The following is a 16,639-nucleotide window of genomic DNA, read 5'->3' on the forward strand; positions in this document are numbered from 1 at the left end:
TTGTCTGGTTTGTGTTTGTTTATGGTTCATGTGCTCTACGTCTGGATGGCTTTTTCTTAAGTATATGAAAACAATGCTAGTCAAAAATTTGGATGCTCATAATTTATTCTTTTTTCCACATTTTAGAAAACTATGAAACGACACAAATTGAAGAATGGAAATAGTGTGACCAAAATGTCTCATATAGTCTACACTACACGTCATAATCACACAGGGATATTACACAGGTTTGTATTGTGTTGTAAACATGCAGTGGACAGACTTTGACCCTTTTGCTTTGTCTTGCACCGATCTAATAACATGACACTCAAATTAAAATCTGCTGAACTTTTATAAAACAAATCTCTAGATATCACCCCCCCCCCACACACACACACACACACATGTCTGCCCTGTGTGATGTTTTTTCTGTTGTTTCTTTATGTAAACATGCTCTAGACTGAAGGTTCCCTAATTAGGGTCTGCGGGCCAAGCTTAGCCCCTGATGCCCTTTGATTTGACCAATCATATCATAAGAGACATAAGAGTCTTTTTAACATTTATTTTTGCATCGAGATGTAGAGAATATAACTGAATATGATTTTTTTTTAAAAATAATACTTGGAGTGCTCAATAAAAAAAAATATTTTTGGCCACTCTTAATAATCTATTTGGGCTCTTCTGCGTTGGTTTTTCTATGCAAAGATATGCTAGATGAATGTTTACTTGTGTCTTTTTGAGCATCTCACCCATGACATAGTTCTGGTCCTTGATTCTGACTGGTTGAGCCACGTTTGAAGCTGTTGTAAAATACTCTACAAACAAACATCTATTTGTTTACGTCTGTGTGTTGCTTGGAAACCACTTTGGTGCAACCACAACTGTATCTTCGGAACTACATTGTTTGTCAGAAGAATTATTTTTTTCATGAATATCATTACATTTCATTTGCTTCGTTTTATTTTCTGAAACCTTGCTATGAATATGGAACAACCGTTTTATAAAAGCAATAATCCCTGTGAAGCTGTGATTTACAGTGAATTTACAACAGCTAAGAGAATGCTCCGTGTCTTGCCTAAACAATGCCCTTAACTGTTATAAATTCACTGTAAACCACAGTGAATTTGGGCTTAATGCTTTATTATAGGTCTTTCTTTTTATTTCCCCATTCGACTGACTACATCTCACATGAACGGCTGCTTATAGTTTAGATTCTTTATCTTGAAGAAACTCAATATTCCTGAACTTCAAACTAAACTTTAATATATATTTTGGAACAATTCTTCCACATAAACTGTTAACCAGCGCACAGGAAGTCATACAGGTTTATGATGGTCATCAAAAGTTCTCCAGTTCTTCTACATTTTTTCACAGCTGTTTCTCAGATTAGTGTGTTTGCACAAACATGTGGCGTGGGACCGAGCTGAGCTCACAGCGCTGAGAGGACTGAACACCAAGTGTATCGTCACATCACGTCTGTCTGATTTAATATTAGTTCTCATCTATCCTGTATCATGAGAGCGGTGTGAAAACAGCCAGCTGAGCAGCTCCTGAAGGCCCTGTCCGGAGCGAGCGCTGGTCTCTAGTGTTGAGACCGACTGAGGCGCACTTCTAATGACGTCATCCATCCTGAACAACGCCTTCAGCTCCACCAGAGACATGGTGCAAGGAAGATCCCTGAGGAAAGAAGTGGAGTGAGGAGCGCTGGATTCACTCAGTTAAATCAACAAGCGCGAGCGAGAGTGGAGTCAGCTGACCTCTTGTTGAAGAGTACGAGTACAGCAGCAGACTGCAGCGGCTCGGCAGAGAGAACAGACAGCAGCTGGACACAAGACGACGAGATCTGGACGGTGTTGACACTGTCCACCACAAACTGAAATGAGTGAAGAACAGACATGAAGAGAAACATTGTAAATGTACTTATAGTCTCTCTTGAGGACTCTTTAAAGACATGAAGAGAAATAAAGATAAAACTAAAGCAATCTTCACATCCAGTTTAACAAACAAATCCATTCTTTTCTGCCAAAAATACATTTTCTCTTATATTTTCATTTCTGTACTATTTTTTACATTTTATAAAAAGAGAAATTCTGTCCATATAATTTTTGTGTGTCACATTTAACTTAATATTTCTTAATTTTAATTTTCTTTTTCCTTTATATTGTAGAGGGTCAAAGCAGAGGGACCTTCTCTTGTAAAGCAAACACACAATGAACTGCTAGCTGATGGAGAGCTGATGTATTTCTGACACTCACTATAACAGATCTGCAATCTGAGTAGTATTTTGGCCAAATGGGCCCCATACAGCCCCCCAGCTCTCGAACCGTTATCTTCCTCTTCCGGAGTGTGAGGTCTGTGAGGTTGGTGCCGACCTAAAAATACAAAACAAAACAAAAACACACAGGTTTAGTTAGCTATATCACCGTATACTACAGATAATCCCATAATAATCCCTAATCCCATCCCACACACGAACCCTCACCCAATTTTTACAATTAAAATAAAGTTGTTTACTTTATGTTTTTACAGATCACTGTGAAATCTTGATATTTTATCATGCAGAATGTAATTCATGATTTATTCCAAGGCTTCGTTTATTTGATCCAAAATACAGCAAAAACAGTAATATTGTGTAATATTTTTTAAAATTTAAATAAATTTGAATATATTTTAAAATGTAATTTATTTTTGTGATCAAAGCTGAATTTTCAGCATCATTACTCCAGTTCAGTACTCTTCAGTGTCACGTAATCCTTCAGAAATGCTTTTCACTGCAACTGTACTGTTTACACCATTTTTATTTATTTTTTCATTGCTGGCTTATTTTAGGGAAAGTGTAGTGAATAAGAGACCTTCAAGAGACCAACATCCCTGGTCCACCACAGTATAACATTTTTGCCAGGTAGGCGGATACATGTTGGATATATTATAGTAACGATATGGCTATAGTTTTTTATAATCTGGAATTGAGTTGGACATAATTGCATAAATTATTTTTCAAAAAAGTTTGTCAAAAATACTAGACTCATTGCTCACCTTCCCCTCTGCTCAATGTCATTCATAATCATATAATCATTTAAATAATGATTAAATTAATTTAAATAAAGTTGTTTACTTTATGTTTTATGCCAGTTTTACAAATGAAGACCAGAAGACGTCCCCAAAGGGAGGTTTCTGGAGATTTAACTCATTTTTGGGTACAGATTTGTCTCCAAAATATGGTTAAAGTAGGCACACACAATATTAATCTTTATGACATCTTTAAGTCAACTTGAATGTTTTTTTTTTTTGTGCAAAATCTTACACTTAAGATAACAATGTACTAAAAAAAACCTTTATGTATTAACCATGTGGTACCATGTTTACCGACTATTAAACTAAACTAAATAAAAAAAATCCTCCTGATTTGATCCTCAGTTGCAGTGTTTCTCAACGTGTTTAACTTCAGATCCACAGTGTGTTATATTTGATCTTATCCCCAGTCTGTTGTATTCGAGCAGTCAGACTTGATCTTATTTGGTGTGTGTGATCTCAGAAGAGCTCTGTCCTGCTGACAGTGACAGTAACAGAGTAACAGTATCAGTGTTATTGAGCAGGACCCCGCAGAAGCAGCTCACCGTGGGCAGCGTGACGGGCGCTTCACCCAAATCCTCCTGTGCACCCATCGGACACAACTGTTAGTCCAGATAAAGAAGACACACTCATGACAGCAGATCAACATCTTAATAACACCTGCAGCACAAACTGTACTGAACTAAAGATACATTAAGAGAAGCACAACATTAAGTCAGTGTGACTCAATCAGCTGCTGAAGGATATTCTGTAGTCGCTTCAGTAAAAGCGTTTTTCCTGCTCCAGACGCACCGAGCAATAAACACATCGCAGCGATCACTTCACCTGAAGTTACTTCATCAAAACGAGATCACAGGTTTCTGTTTAAAAAACGACTGACTCTTCAGCATTAAATGGATCGAGTTCCTGTGTCGCCACGACAACGACGTGTTTACACAATAAAAGTCTCCATGCGTCACTTCTCTGTCAGTGATTGGCGCCCTCCAGTGATCTGAAGAAGACCGACTCTGTTCAAAAGTTACAATTAGTCTGAGGAAACTACGCAGTAAAGTCTATTATTGCTAAAACAGTATGCAAACCAGTAGCAACAGGCACGTGCACAGGTAGGGCTCTTTTTAGGTCCCTTACACTCCAAAGTGCCCTTTTTTTAGTGGTGTTTTTTTTTTTTTTTTATCAGTGCTATTGGTCACCCTTTACGTCTGTCTGTCTGTTTTACAAATATTTAGCAAATGAAAGTTCTTAAAACGAGCTTGTGCAAATCTTATTCGATCCTCAAGCTGTCAGTAAGCTGATAACTCCGCCCCCTCTATGTTCATTGAATCAAAAGTTCCACAGCAGCCGCACAGTAGACAACAGCTGAGCTGAACAAAGTTTTGCGAAGGGTAAATAAATATCTTGTTGTTTGAATAAGTACTACTAAACACTATGTCTATAAAGGCTCATATTTTATTTATTGAATGTCTGTCTGACTGACTGAGACATGTGGGCGAGAGAGAGAGGGCTAGCATTTGCCATCTAGTCATAGCATATATATAGCCAACACTTAAATAGCCTGTGCATACAGTAGCATTTCATCTTTTATAAAATGCGATTTTGGCCAAATGCTTTTTACCACATGAAAAACTGAGCGCTCCGTCTATATAGCTACAAAAACTAGTAACCTGTAGATTAAAATGTAATGTGATGCCCGTCGCCGTTTTAATGACGAAAAAAAATCACATTTTCACACATTCGCTGGTCAAAAACTATATATATTGATAAGTAATAGAACAACATATAATTAGTTTTTACCATCGGAAAATCATAACAGGTGCGCCCCCGCGGTGTTTCTTACTGGAACTTACACAAAGCGACGAGTGATCATCGTCACTTAGATAACATATTTCTAAGAAATTTCTTCTTTGATTTATGATTGCTGATACACTTAATTTATTAACATTTAGGCTAATCATGTTATAGTATACTCTCCGCTCGTCCTCACATATATAAAATGTAGTAAAACATGGTTTTACTACAGTAATGTAGTAACAATTTATTTTATTTTTTTTACAGATCACTGTGAAATCTTGATATTTTATCATGCAGAATGTAATTCATGATTTATTCCAAGGCTTCGTTTATTTGATCCAAAATACAGCAAAAACAGTAATATTGTGTAATATTTTTAAAATTTAAATAACTGTTTTCTATTTGAATATATTTTAAAATGTAATTTATTTTTGTGATCAAAGCTGAATTTTCAGCATCATTACTCCAGTTCAGTACTCTTCAGTGTCACGTAATCCTTCAGAAATGCTTTTCACTGCAACTGTACTGTTTACACCATTTTTATTTATTTTTTTCATTGCTGGCTTATTTTAGGGAAAGTGTAGTGAATAAGAGACCTTCAAGAGACCAACATCCCTGGTCCACCACAGTATAACATTTTTGCCAGGTAGGCGGATACATGTTGGATATATTATAGTAACGAAATGGCTATAGTTTTTTATAATCTGGAATTGAGTTGGACATAATTGCATAAATTATTTTTCAAAAAAGTTTGTCAAAAATACTTGACTCATTGCTCACCTTCCCCTCTGCTCAATGTCATTCATGATCATATAATCATTTAAATAATGATTAAATTAATTTAAATAAAGTTGTTTACTTTATGTTTTATGCCAGTTTTACAAATGAAGACCAGAAGACGTCCCCAAAGGGAGGTTTCTGGAGATTTAACTCATTTTTGGGTACAGATTTGTCTCCAAAATATGGTTAAAGTAGGCACACACAATATTAATCTTTATGACATCTTTAAGTCAACTTGAATGTTTTTTTTTTTTTTTTTTTCAAAATCTTACACTTAAGATGACAATGTACTAAAAAAAAACTTTATGTATTAACCATGTGGTACCATGTTTACCGACTATTAAACTAAACTAAATAAAAAAAATCCTCCTGATTTGATCCTCAGTTGCAGTGTTTCTCAACGTGTTTAACTTCAGATCCACAGTGTGTTATATTTGATCTTATCCCCAGTCTGTTGTATTCGAGCAGTCAGACTTGATCTTATTTGGTGTGTGTGATCTCAGAAGAGCTCTGTCCTGCTGACAGTGACAGTAACAGAGTAACAGTATCAGTGTTATTGAGCAGGACCCCGCAGAAGCAGCTCACCGTGGGCAGCGTGACGGGCGCTTCACCCAAATCCTCCTGTGCACCCATCGGACACAACTGTTAGTCCAGATAAAGAAGACACACTCATGACAGCAGATCAACATCTTAATAACACCTGCAGCACAAACTGTACTGAACTAAAGATACATTAAGAGAAGCACAACATTAAGTCAGTGTGACTCAATCAGCTGCTGAAGGATATTCTGTAGTCGCTTCAGTAAAAGCGTTTTTCCTGCTCCAGACGCACCGAGCAATAAACACATCGCAGCGATCACTTCACCTGAAGTTACTTCATCAAAACGAGATCACAGGTTTCTGTTTAAAAAACGACTGACTCTTCAGCATTAAATGGATCGAGTTCCTGTGTCGCCACGACAACGACGTGTTTACACAATAAAAGTCTCCATGCGTCACTTCTCTGTCAGTGATTGGCGCCCTCCAGTGATCTGAAGAAGACTGACTCTGTTCAAAAGTTACAATTAGTCTGAGGAAACTACGCAGTAAAGTCTATTATTGCTAAAACAGTATGCAAACCAGTAGCTACAGGCACGTGCACAGGTAGGGCTCTTTTTAGGTCCCTTACACTCCAAAGTGCCCTTTTTTTAGTGGTGTTTTTTTTTTTTTTTTTTTTTATCAATGCTATTGGTCACCCTTTACGTCTGTCTGTTTGTTTTACTAATATTTAGCAAATGAAAGTTTAGCAAGCTGTCAGTAAGCTGATAACTCCGCCCCCTCTATATTCATTGAATCAACTGAAGTTCCACAGCAGCCGCACAGTAGACAACAGCTGAGCTGAACAAAGTTTTGCGAAGGGTAAATAAATATCTTGTTGTTTGAATAAGTACTACTAAACACTATGTCTATAAAGGCTCATATTTTATTTATTTGATGTCTGACTGACTCACTGACTGAGACATGTGGGACGTCGCCTGAGAGAGAGGGCTAGCATTTGCCATCTAGTCATAGCATATAGCCTGTGCATACAGTAGCATTTCATCTTTTATAAAATGCGATTTTGGCCAAATGCTTTTTACCACAGCAAAAACTGAGCGCTCCGTCTATATAGCTACAAAAACTAGTTTGTAACCTGTAGATTAAAATGTAATGTGATGCCCGTCGCCGTTTTAATGACGAAAAACAAGATCACATTTTCACACATTCGCTGGTCAAAAACTATATATATTGATAAGTAATAGAACAACATATAATTAGTTTTTACCATCGGAAAATCATAACAGGTGCGCCCCCGCGGTGTTTCTTACTGGAACTTACACAAAGCGACGAGTGATCATCGTCACTTAGATAACATATTTCTAAGAAATTTCTTCTTTGATTTATGATTGCTGATACACTTAATTTATTAACATTTAGGCTAATCATGTTATAGTATACTCTCCGCTCGTCCTCACATATATAAAATGTAGTAAAACATGGTTTTACTACAGTAATGTAGTAACAATTTTTTTTTTTTTTTTTTACAGATCACTGTGAAATCTTGATATTTTATCATGCAGAATGTAATTCATGATTTATTCCAAGGCTTCGTTTATTTGATCCAAAATACAGCAAAAACAGTAATATTGTGTAATATTTTTAAAATTTAAATAACTGTTTTCTATTTGAATATATTTTAAAATGTAATTTATTTTTGTGATCAAAGCTGAATTTTCAGCATCATTACTCCAGTTCAGTACTCTTCAGTGTCACGTAATCCTTCAGAAATGCTTTTCACTGCAACTGTACTGTTTACACCATTTTTATTTATTTTTTCATTGCTGGCTTATTTTAGGGAAAGTGTAGTGAATAAGAGACCTTCAAGAGACCAACATCCCTGGTCCACCACAGTATAACATTTTTGCCAGGTAGGCGGATACATGTTGGATATATTATAGTAACGAAATGGCTATAGTTTTTTATAATCTGGAATTGAGTTGGACATAATTACATAAATTATTTTTCAAAAAAGTTTGTCAAAAATACTTGACTCATTGCTCACCTTCCCCTCTGCTCAATGTCATTCATGATCATGTTAACCAAATAATACAAATTAGCTTATAAAACCAAACAGAATAGCTAAAAAAGAGAATATATATTTTTTTTCTTTGCAAAGTTCATAAAAAATTGCATAAAGTTCAATAAAAAAAAGATTTTGGTTTCTGTTTTGTTTTATAAGCTAATTTGTATTATTTGGTTAACATGTTTATGTATGAGCCAAGTATTTTTTTTCTCTATAAATGCAATTTAAAAAAAGAGGGAGTATACAAGAGCAATTCACAATTCACACAGGACCTTACAAATATTTATGTTTACCTATATTACCGAATTATCTAATATTATTATTATTGTTGTTATTAATCGTGAATAAATCTAAAGCTTTTGAGACTATTATTTTGTGTTATTGAATTTGTCATGAAGATTTGACCATTTCTTCCTTGTATGCAGGCTTACTGAATAATCTTGATATAAAAAAAAGGGAGGGGGGTGCCCCTTTTCAGTTTCAGCACATGCCTCTCAAAAGGTCTGTGCACAGCCCTGAGTAGCAATATACAGTTTTTATAATGGTTTCATAATAGTTTTTCGTAATGGTATTTATACTGTAGAAACTATGGCCCTACACCAACCTTACACCTAACCCTAAACCTCACAGGAAACTTTGTGCATTTTTACTTTCTACAAGTAACTCATTCTGTATGATTTATAAGCGTTTTGAAAAATGGGGACATGGGTTATGTCCTCATAAGTCACCCTCTCCTTGTAATACCTGTGTCATACCAATGTACCCATGTCATTATACAGAGTTGTGTCCTGATAGTCATAAAAATACGCCACTCCACCCCCCCCTCCCCACACACACACACATGCTCTTACAGTTATTTAACTATAACCTTCAAACAAATCTATTTAATATAACAAAAAGTTTGACTAATGGAGTATTGCAGCAAACCAGGAAAACAAAACTGTAGCCTAGTTACTGTAAGTGCATTGCATTGTGGGAAAGTGTTTCATGCAGTAACCAGTAGGTTACAGGCTACAGATGTTTTTGACTAATGTAGCAGGTAAGTACTGTGCATCTGCACATTATACTTTATACTGTATTATAGTAAATGTGGACCTGAGTAGTGTAGCTACATCCTGGTCTTCATAATCAGATCAAAGATAGTTTTGGATAATGACATTTATAGTTGTATGCAAATTGTGAGGTTTCTCTGTTCTCATTATTGATGGTCTTACTGTTCTGCAGGTGCTCTGGAGTTTAGTGGTGCTCAACAAAAGAAGGACATAGAACTCATTCTGACATAAATAAATGAATGAATAAATAAATAAATGTATGTATGTATGAATGAATGAATGAAAAGAATCATTTTCCACTATAATATCTTTTTGTCTTAAGATTTCATTGATGTTAAAGGATCTTCCGGGAAACACAGATGCCAATAAAATCTTCTAAATAATTGTACTTTTAAGAGTGTAAGTTTGAATAATTCAATGAACAACATTTCTTTATATATTTTAGCTGTGTCATTTGAAACTGTTTAGTATTTAGTTTTTTAGAGCAAATTAACCATTAGTATTAGCCGATAAATGTATTTTTCTATGTCAATTAGATAATTTGTGATAAACTAACATTTATTTTGTAGGAATGATGAAACATTATGATTTCTGCCCGTATGTGAAGTAACTCGTTATATTAAACCAGTGTTAATTTGAGCATTAGGAAGAAGTGATTGGCTGAGCTCTGATCCTCCCTCTTTCAGAGTTTCTCTTCTCTATATGAGTATCTCACTCTCTCTTATTCTCTTCATCTCTCCTCTAAACTCAATCTGCTCATCACAGTCGAGATGCTGATCATATTCTACTGTCTTATTCTCTCTCTTCTGTCATGTAAGTTACACTTTTCACTCTAAACATGTTCTTCTCTCGGGGATGTCAATGTTGATTAAATGAATTTTATTAATTCTACAGCCGTCAGATGTGTGAAAGTGTTCACACAGAAACCTCCGATACTGACAGAAGAAAAAGGCAGATCTGTGACTATGGACTGTAACATTGAAAAGGACGAGAGAAATTCTGTAAGATGGTATAAACAGATTCCAAACGCAGCTCCTCAGTATGTGTTGAGATATTATCACTCTCACAGCTCCCCTAATGAATATGGAGAAGGTTTTTCCTCCAGTCGCTTCACATCTAAAGCTACGTCAAATATTGACTATCAGCTGATCATCAGTAATGTGGATGTGACTGATTCTGCAGTGTATTACTGTAAGACATATGATGACACTGCTAGAGAGTACGTATCACAGTGATTCACAGCATGACAAAAACCTCCTCACTGCTCACATTCACTTCTGCTTCTAGACAACACATGACAAGAGCACTACTTCACATCTCAGATTCATGAAAAAATAAAACTAGTCAGATACTAATTTGTCCTGTTATTTAACTCATCGCTTAAGGTTTTTTTTTTTTTTGTACTTTTGGCTGGACAGTTACTGATCACTTTATGCTATTGTTAAATGTCAAAGAGCAGCTTGGAAATTCTGCTAAATTTCTCCTTTTGTGCTCCTCAGAAGACAGAAAGTCCTGTGTGTTTGTAAGGAGTGTTTCCTTTAGTGTCCGTCATCAGTAGATCCATGTGTTCATGTTCAGAGAGACTTTATGTGCTTCATTCACTGTGATTGACTCCACAGTCACTGACACCTGCAGATAACAACAGACAAATACGAGACTGTGTTTCAAAGCACTTTAATACACAGCAGTCAAACACAACTAACATGAAGACTGAAACAGAGTGATTGTGACTGAATCTGAATCATTTCTCCATCAATAAACGTGTAAAGCACACAGTCAGCTGAGCTCGAGCGAGTGTTTCACTTCTGTTTGTGTCTCTTCACAGACTGAGGAGGTTTTTGTTCGACTGAACATATGAAATGTATCACTGTGGTATTCGGACAAGGAACAAAACTCATTGTGAACGGTAAGTCATCTTTCACTGTTTATTTCTTTATTACATATAGTCTACTCAGTGTAGATATTGAAACTCAATATTTTTAGTTAACCTTTTTATTTATTTACAGTTAAATGTGTGAATTCATCTCAGACAGTTTTATACAGAGCCTCCTGCAGTCTTTCACTTCAGCTTTAACTTTGATCTGTTTTATATATTAGTTGTGTCTTATATTCAGCTATTAGGAGTAATATTTCTGATTTGAGGAGCTTTAGCTTTGTGTTTAATTTAAGTAATTTATGTACATTATTTGTGAAACCGCACATGAGAAACTGACCTGCAGTATGACATGCTGAAATAAACCTAAAACTCTGCTTTGTTCGTTCTGTTATAATTATTGACCATGCAACTCTCATGATATTAATTGATTAAAAGGAGTAATTGTTTATATGCTGAAATATTAGAGACGTGGAGAGTGTGAAGTGCAGTCAGACTGTAATATCTGAGTTGTCTGGCAGATGAAGGTCTGTCTTCAGATGTTGATGGTGATTTGTGTTCAGATGCTGCTGCTGCTGCTCCTGTGCTGAACATCCTCCGTCCGTCCAGAGAAGAGCTGAGCTCCAGTAAACTCACTCTTGTGTGTCTGATCAATCACGTGTCTGGGGCTTTTGCTGATGTGCGCTGGCTTGTGAACGGCAACTCAGTTACTGAAGGCGTCTTCACTGGATCTGCTGAACAGCAGCCGGATAAGAAGTTCAAGATCAGCAGTTATTTAAGCATCGAGAGCTCAGAGTGGGACAAAGACACACCGCTGACATGTGAAGCGACTGCTGCCTCAAAAACCACCAGCAAAAGCATCAAGAAATCTGACTGCAGCGACTGAACTGTGTGATCTCCTCTTGATTTATGTCAGAGTCATTCAGTTTGCTTGTGTAGAGTAGAAGAAAACATGGATAGATACTAGTAAAAATAAAGTATTAGTTGCTTCATTTTCTGAATTAAATAAATTTTTCATTTAAATGTTCATTATTGTGCTTTATAAAGTCTAATAAACTGCATGTTAATCAAACACTTTTCTTATTATTTTGTGTCCAGTGATTACACAGAAATATATCTTATTTTATTATTTTAGCATCAGTTTATTACATCTGTTTTATTACATTTATTAGCGTCCTCTGAATAGATCTAAAACACAAGTGCTGAAGTTTGTCTTGTATCAGATGCAGTGATCTGTGGAGATTTTCTTCAGAACAGGAAGTTCAGTCCTGACACAAAGGAAACACCTGCTCTCATAATCAGCTCTTTGTAAATGATCAGTTTCTCTCAGATCTTTTTATCGATTCACTTGATGTTCAAACAAGACAAGAACATAACTACAAATGATCAGAGAGATGTCAGTTATACATGAACATGAGGAATAAATAAATGAAAGAAAAAGACTTTCAAACAGGTTCCAGAAGATCCTGTCCTCTAAAAGACAAAGTCCAGACTCACAATTAAAAACAACAACATTTAGTATTTTAATAAATGTGTTAATGTAAATACACGGTCTGTCAATCATTCAGTGATGATTGTTGATGATGTATACGATGATGAACGACGATGATGTCACTGAGAGGCTCCTCCCTCTTCATTCTCTTCAGTCTCTTAAATCTTCACTACTTGAGTGTACTAGTAAATGAAAGTGTGATGATAATGGATAGAGAGAGGACTCAAATGCGAGTGCAATGATAACTGTCTTTTAATGAAACAAAGTCTGGCCACAGACAAAAACGATGTAGAAATAGACAAACAGAGGATGACCCGTAGGCTGGGTAGCACAAATAAACTGAGATGACCTCTGTGGCAGGGGGGACCAGCAGACTGGTAAGGCGGAGGCTCTCTGCATTCATGAAGGAGCCGACGGTCGGTGCTCGCAGAGCAGGGATGCCGAAGCAGCTTTCAGCAGGTAAGGTTCTGTGGGTGCAAATGGTGAGCACAGAGTAATTCCAACAGTGGTAGAGAACTACTAACCAAACCCCGATTCAATAAGACTGGACAGGACAGGACAGGACAAAACTAAGTGCAGACACCAATGGTCGATACTCATAGGTGACATCAAACAATCTGACCATGAGACAGGAAAAAGAGAGGGTAGAAGTTAGTGCACTAAAATGCAGCACTTTAAGTACATTATGGGGAGTGCACTTGTTGGGTTGTCAATTAATGAATCAATGATAAATGGCTATAATGATTATTATGATCATATGATTACATTGAATATTAAAATAATTAATAAATAATTATAATTGAAAACATGTATGAAGAATAAAACAATGAATAAATGAATATTGAAATGAAAATTAAATTATTATTATACATGCATACATAAAAGGGGAAAATGATTCAAATTCATGTTTTGATGGATGGATAAATTGACTCTACATCTGTATTATTTTAGCATCAGTTTATGTCTATTTTAATGTTCTATTAAAAAAAACATGTTTGCAATTAGAATAACAAACAATTTTAATTATATGATTTCATTTATTAATAAATATAAATCAATTAAATATTATTATAATAATAATCAATAAAACATTCTATTGAACTCTAGAAACATGAAACTCAAAGTCGTTAGCTAATTCCACAGGACAGATGTTATTTTGAAATGATTCATATATTAATGGTATTAATTTGAGTTTTTTTTTAATGTGTCTTTTGAATAGTCTTAGAACCGAAATGTTGAAGATTATCTTCTGTCAGAGGCAGTGATCTGTGGAGATTTTCTTCAGTCCTGACACACAGGAAACACCTGCTGTTCGGATCAGCTTTCTGTCAATGTTTGATTATTCATATAACATACAATATCTAATGTGACCAAATCTGCAGGCAGAAAGCAGAAGTGAATGTGAGCAGTGAGGAGGTTTTTGTCATGCTGTGAATCACTGTGATACGTACTCTCTAGCAGAGCTGTCCCATGTCTGACAGTAATACACTGCAGAATCATCAACATCCACATTACTGATGATCAGACTGTAATCTGATTTAGTTTTGTGATTTGAGTTGAATTTAGGAGAGGAGTAGCCGGATCCATATGTAGGAGAACTGTTTGGATGGTAGAAAACTAAGACAAACTGTGGAACTCCTCCATGAATCTGTTTGTACCATCGAGCACCACTATCTGTGACGGTGTCCAGATTACACTCCAGCGTGGCCGTCTGTCCTTTACTCAGAGTGAGGACTGGAGGATTCTGGGTCACCACTATTACACCACTGACACCTGAAAAAGACAGAAACTATGAAAGTGAGCTGAAACACAAGCAAGCTTTAGAAGAATCTTGTAAAGATCTGAGGTTCACACATGTGCAAGAAGTGATGAGAAGGCAGAGTTTTATCAGCATGTTTCTCTCTGTGAGTATCTACCCTCAGTGTTTTATGAAGTACTGTACAGAGAGAGAGAGAGAGACAGAGATTATTTAAGAGCGGTTTGTGGGAGGAGCCTCTCAGACAGCCAATCACTGCCAGTCTCATATTCTGGAAAAATCTGAATATTCTTTCAGCATTAAAAACTGGATTCCATATTTGATTTGAATTTATTTGTGTTTTATTGCTGATTTTCCCAAAATGAAAACTTACAGAATATATACTATATATTTTATGACTATTATTGCCCTCAGGTCATCTAAGATGTGGATGAGTTTGTTTCTTCATCAGAACAGATTTGGACAAATGTAGCATTGCATCACTTGCTAATCATTGGATCCTCTGCAGTGAATGGGTGCCGTCAGAATGAGAGTCCAAACAGCTGATAAGCACATCACAATAATCTACACACCTCCACTCCATTAAGCAAAATCTGCATGTTTGTAAGAAACAAATCCATTATTAAGACATTTTTAACTTCAAACCTCTGCTTATGGCTAAAATATGAGTCCTCTATTCATATTATTGCTTTCTCCAGTGAAAAAATCATCTTGCCTGAATGAGGTATTTGTCATATGCCGTTTACAAGCAAAAACAGTCCAAAACAGTTCTAAACATTCAACTAAAATTCCGGAAATGTTAGGACTTTTTTTTCTTTTTCTTTTTGAATAAAATTAAAAGTAAAAGAATTTCAAATCACATTTGAAGCCAATATTTTATTCACATTAGAACATAGATAACATATATTCTTTTAGAAATTTTACAATTTTATGCACAAAATGAGCTCATTTCAAATGTGATGCCTGATGCAGGTCTCAAAATTGTTGGGACGGGGTCTTGTTTATCATGGCGTAGCATCTCGTCTTCTTTTCAAAATGTAAGTTTGAAGACAAAAACCTCCCGCAGTTTTACAGTAAAGAGACACTGACTGTGAAACTGCGCTAGGTTTTTGTACAAGTGAAGACGTGAAATGTATCACTGTGGTGTATCACTCAATGTGATCGGTAAGTAAGCTGAAATCTTGATTTTTGTTCAGATACATGATTTATTTTTATCTGTTTTATGTATTATTTTTGGAAAGTCCATTTAAATTATAATATTTTTGCTCAACTTTTGAGTTTCTGTGTTAATATATATGCTGTATACATTTAAAATGAATCTTCAAAATAACATTCCAAAATTGTACTTGATGGGAATCATTCTGAAGTGTGTGTAGATGTTTTTAAAGGCTTATTATTTACACATCATCATATATGTCATTTTCTGGTTAGTGATAAAATAAGAATATGCTCAGTATAAATCTATATAATATAATTTTCAATTTCCATTTCTCCTTTAAATGATCCTTTCACATACCAGGTGATAAATATATCATATTATATTGATTATATCTGAAGGAGAGTAAAGCTACTCTCGTGTGTCTGGCTGAGGATATTTCAGTAGCTCTGGTGCACGTCTCCTGGTCAGTCAACGGTCGCTCCGTTACACATGGAGTTTGGAGCAGTCCCACTGAGAAACTGTTACACCTAACACTTTCTTATTGTCGACTTATACTAACCCTAAACCTACCCCTAACATTAACCCCTAAACTTACCCTAACAGTTTACTCTGAGAGTTAATAGACATGTGGTTGCAAATTAATGAGAATTATTTGACATGTTGCAAAGTTGCTTATAATTAATAAAATGTCTACAGTGGACTATCGAAAGTATCCCAGTTTCACAGTGCTGAAAACTTGTCTGAGTGAAAATGTCAGATGTTTTGTCTTTATTTCTGTTCATGTTATGTGAACTGTGTGACTTTAGTACTTCATATCTGACAATGATTATGAACATGTTTGGTTTTGGTTCTGCAATTAAAAATCTTTGGCATGACATTAGTTTGCATTTTCTTTCATGCAGAACGCATGACTCTCGCTCAGGATACACCTGCACCGTGTGCCTCATATTTTTAGCTTTATGTAAATCAGTTCCCCTGAGCTCAGATCTTGAAACACAGAAACATAGGAATCATAAGCTGCAAGTGACAGATAATATAGGGTATATTAATATACTCACAAAACCATAAGTTTCATATTATTAGACT

General features: G+C 35.6%; 2 protein-coding genes and 1 long non-coding RNA gene across 8 annotated transcripts; 2 read left to right on the forward strand and 1 right to left on the reverse strand.

The window, feature by feature from the left end:
- Nucleotides 1-87: 87 nt before the first annotated feature.
- On the reverse strand, nt 88-6,655 carry arl16 (ADP-ribosylation factor-like 16). 4 transcript variants are annotated; one of them, XM_052553288.1, is made up of 5 exons: nt 6,406-6,655; nt 3,597-3,654; nt 2,235-2,351; nt 1,737-1,852; nt 88-1,656 (listed from the first exon to the last, which is right to left on the reverse strand). In XM_052553288.1, exons 1-5 carry the CDS (start codon nt 6,465-6,467, stop codon nt 1,482-1,484), a joined length of 528 nt encoding a protein of 175 aa, XP_052409248.1. In that variant the 5' UTR covers nt 6,468-6,655; the 3' UTR covers nt 88-1,481. The 4 variants fall into 4 exon arrangements, with proteins under 4 accessions (XP_052409248.1, XP_052409249.1, XP_052409247.1 ...); XM_052553289.1 differs by lacking the exon at nt 3,597-3,654 and adding an exon at nt 6,205-6,262; XM_052553287.1 differs by lacking the exon at nt 6,406-6,655 and adding an exon at nt 3,798-4,095.
- Nucleotides 4,373-12,218, forward strand: LOC127953906 (immunoglobulin lambda-1 light chain). 3 transcript variants are annotated; one of them, XM_052553279.1, is made up of 6 exons: nt 4,373-4,433; nt 7,994-9,672; nt 10,039-10,086; nt 10,168-10,496; nt 11,146-11,179; nt 11,710-12,218. In XM_052553279.1, the coding sequence occupies exons 3-6, from the start codon at nt 10,044-10,046 to the stop codon at nt 12,030-12,032; spliced, it is 729 nt and encodes a 242-aa protein (XP_052409239.1). In that variant the 5' UTR covers nt 4,373-4,433; nt 7,994-9,672; nt 10,039-10,043; the 3' UTR covers nt 12,033-12,218. The 3 variants fall into 3 exon arrangements, with proteins under 3 accessions (XP_052409239.1, XP_052409238.1, XP_052409237.1); XM_052553278.1 differs by lacking the exon at nt 4,373-4,433 and adding an exon at nt 6,959-7,017; XM_052553277.1 differs by lacking the exons at nt 4,373-4,433; nt 7,994-9,672 and having other exon boundaries at nt 9,732-10,086.
- Nucleotides 12,219-12,794: 576 nt separating this feature from the next.
- On the forward strand, nt 12,795-16,428 carry LOC127953919 (uncharacterized). Its single transcript, XR_008153360.1, has 3 exons — nt 12,795-13,097; nt 13,858-14,542; nt 14,809-16,428. It is a non-coding gene; the product is annotated as an uncharacterized LOC127953919 (long non-coding RNA).
- The last annotated feature ends 211 nt before the right edge of the window (nt 16,429-16,639 follow it).

The sequence above is a fragment of the Carassius gibelio genome, chromosome B3 (assembly GCF_023724105.1).
Source record: "Carassius gibelio isolate Cgi1373 ecotype wild population from Czech Republic chromosome B3, carGib1.2-hapl.c, whole genome shotgun sequence".
Classification (NCBI taxonomy): Eukaryota; Metazoa; Chordata; class Actinopteri; order Cypriniformes; family Cyprinidae; genus Carassius; species Carassius gibelio.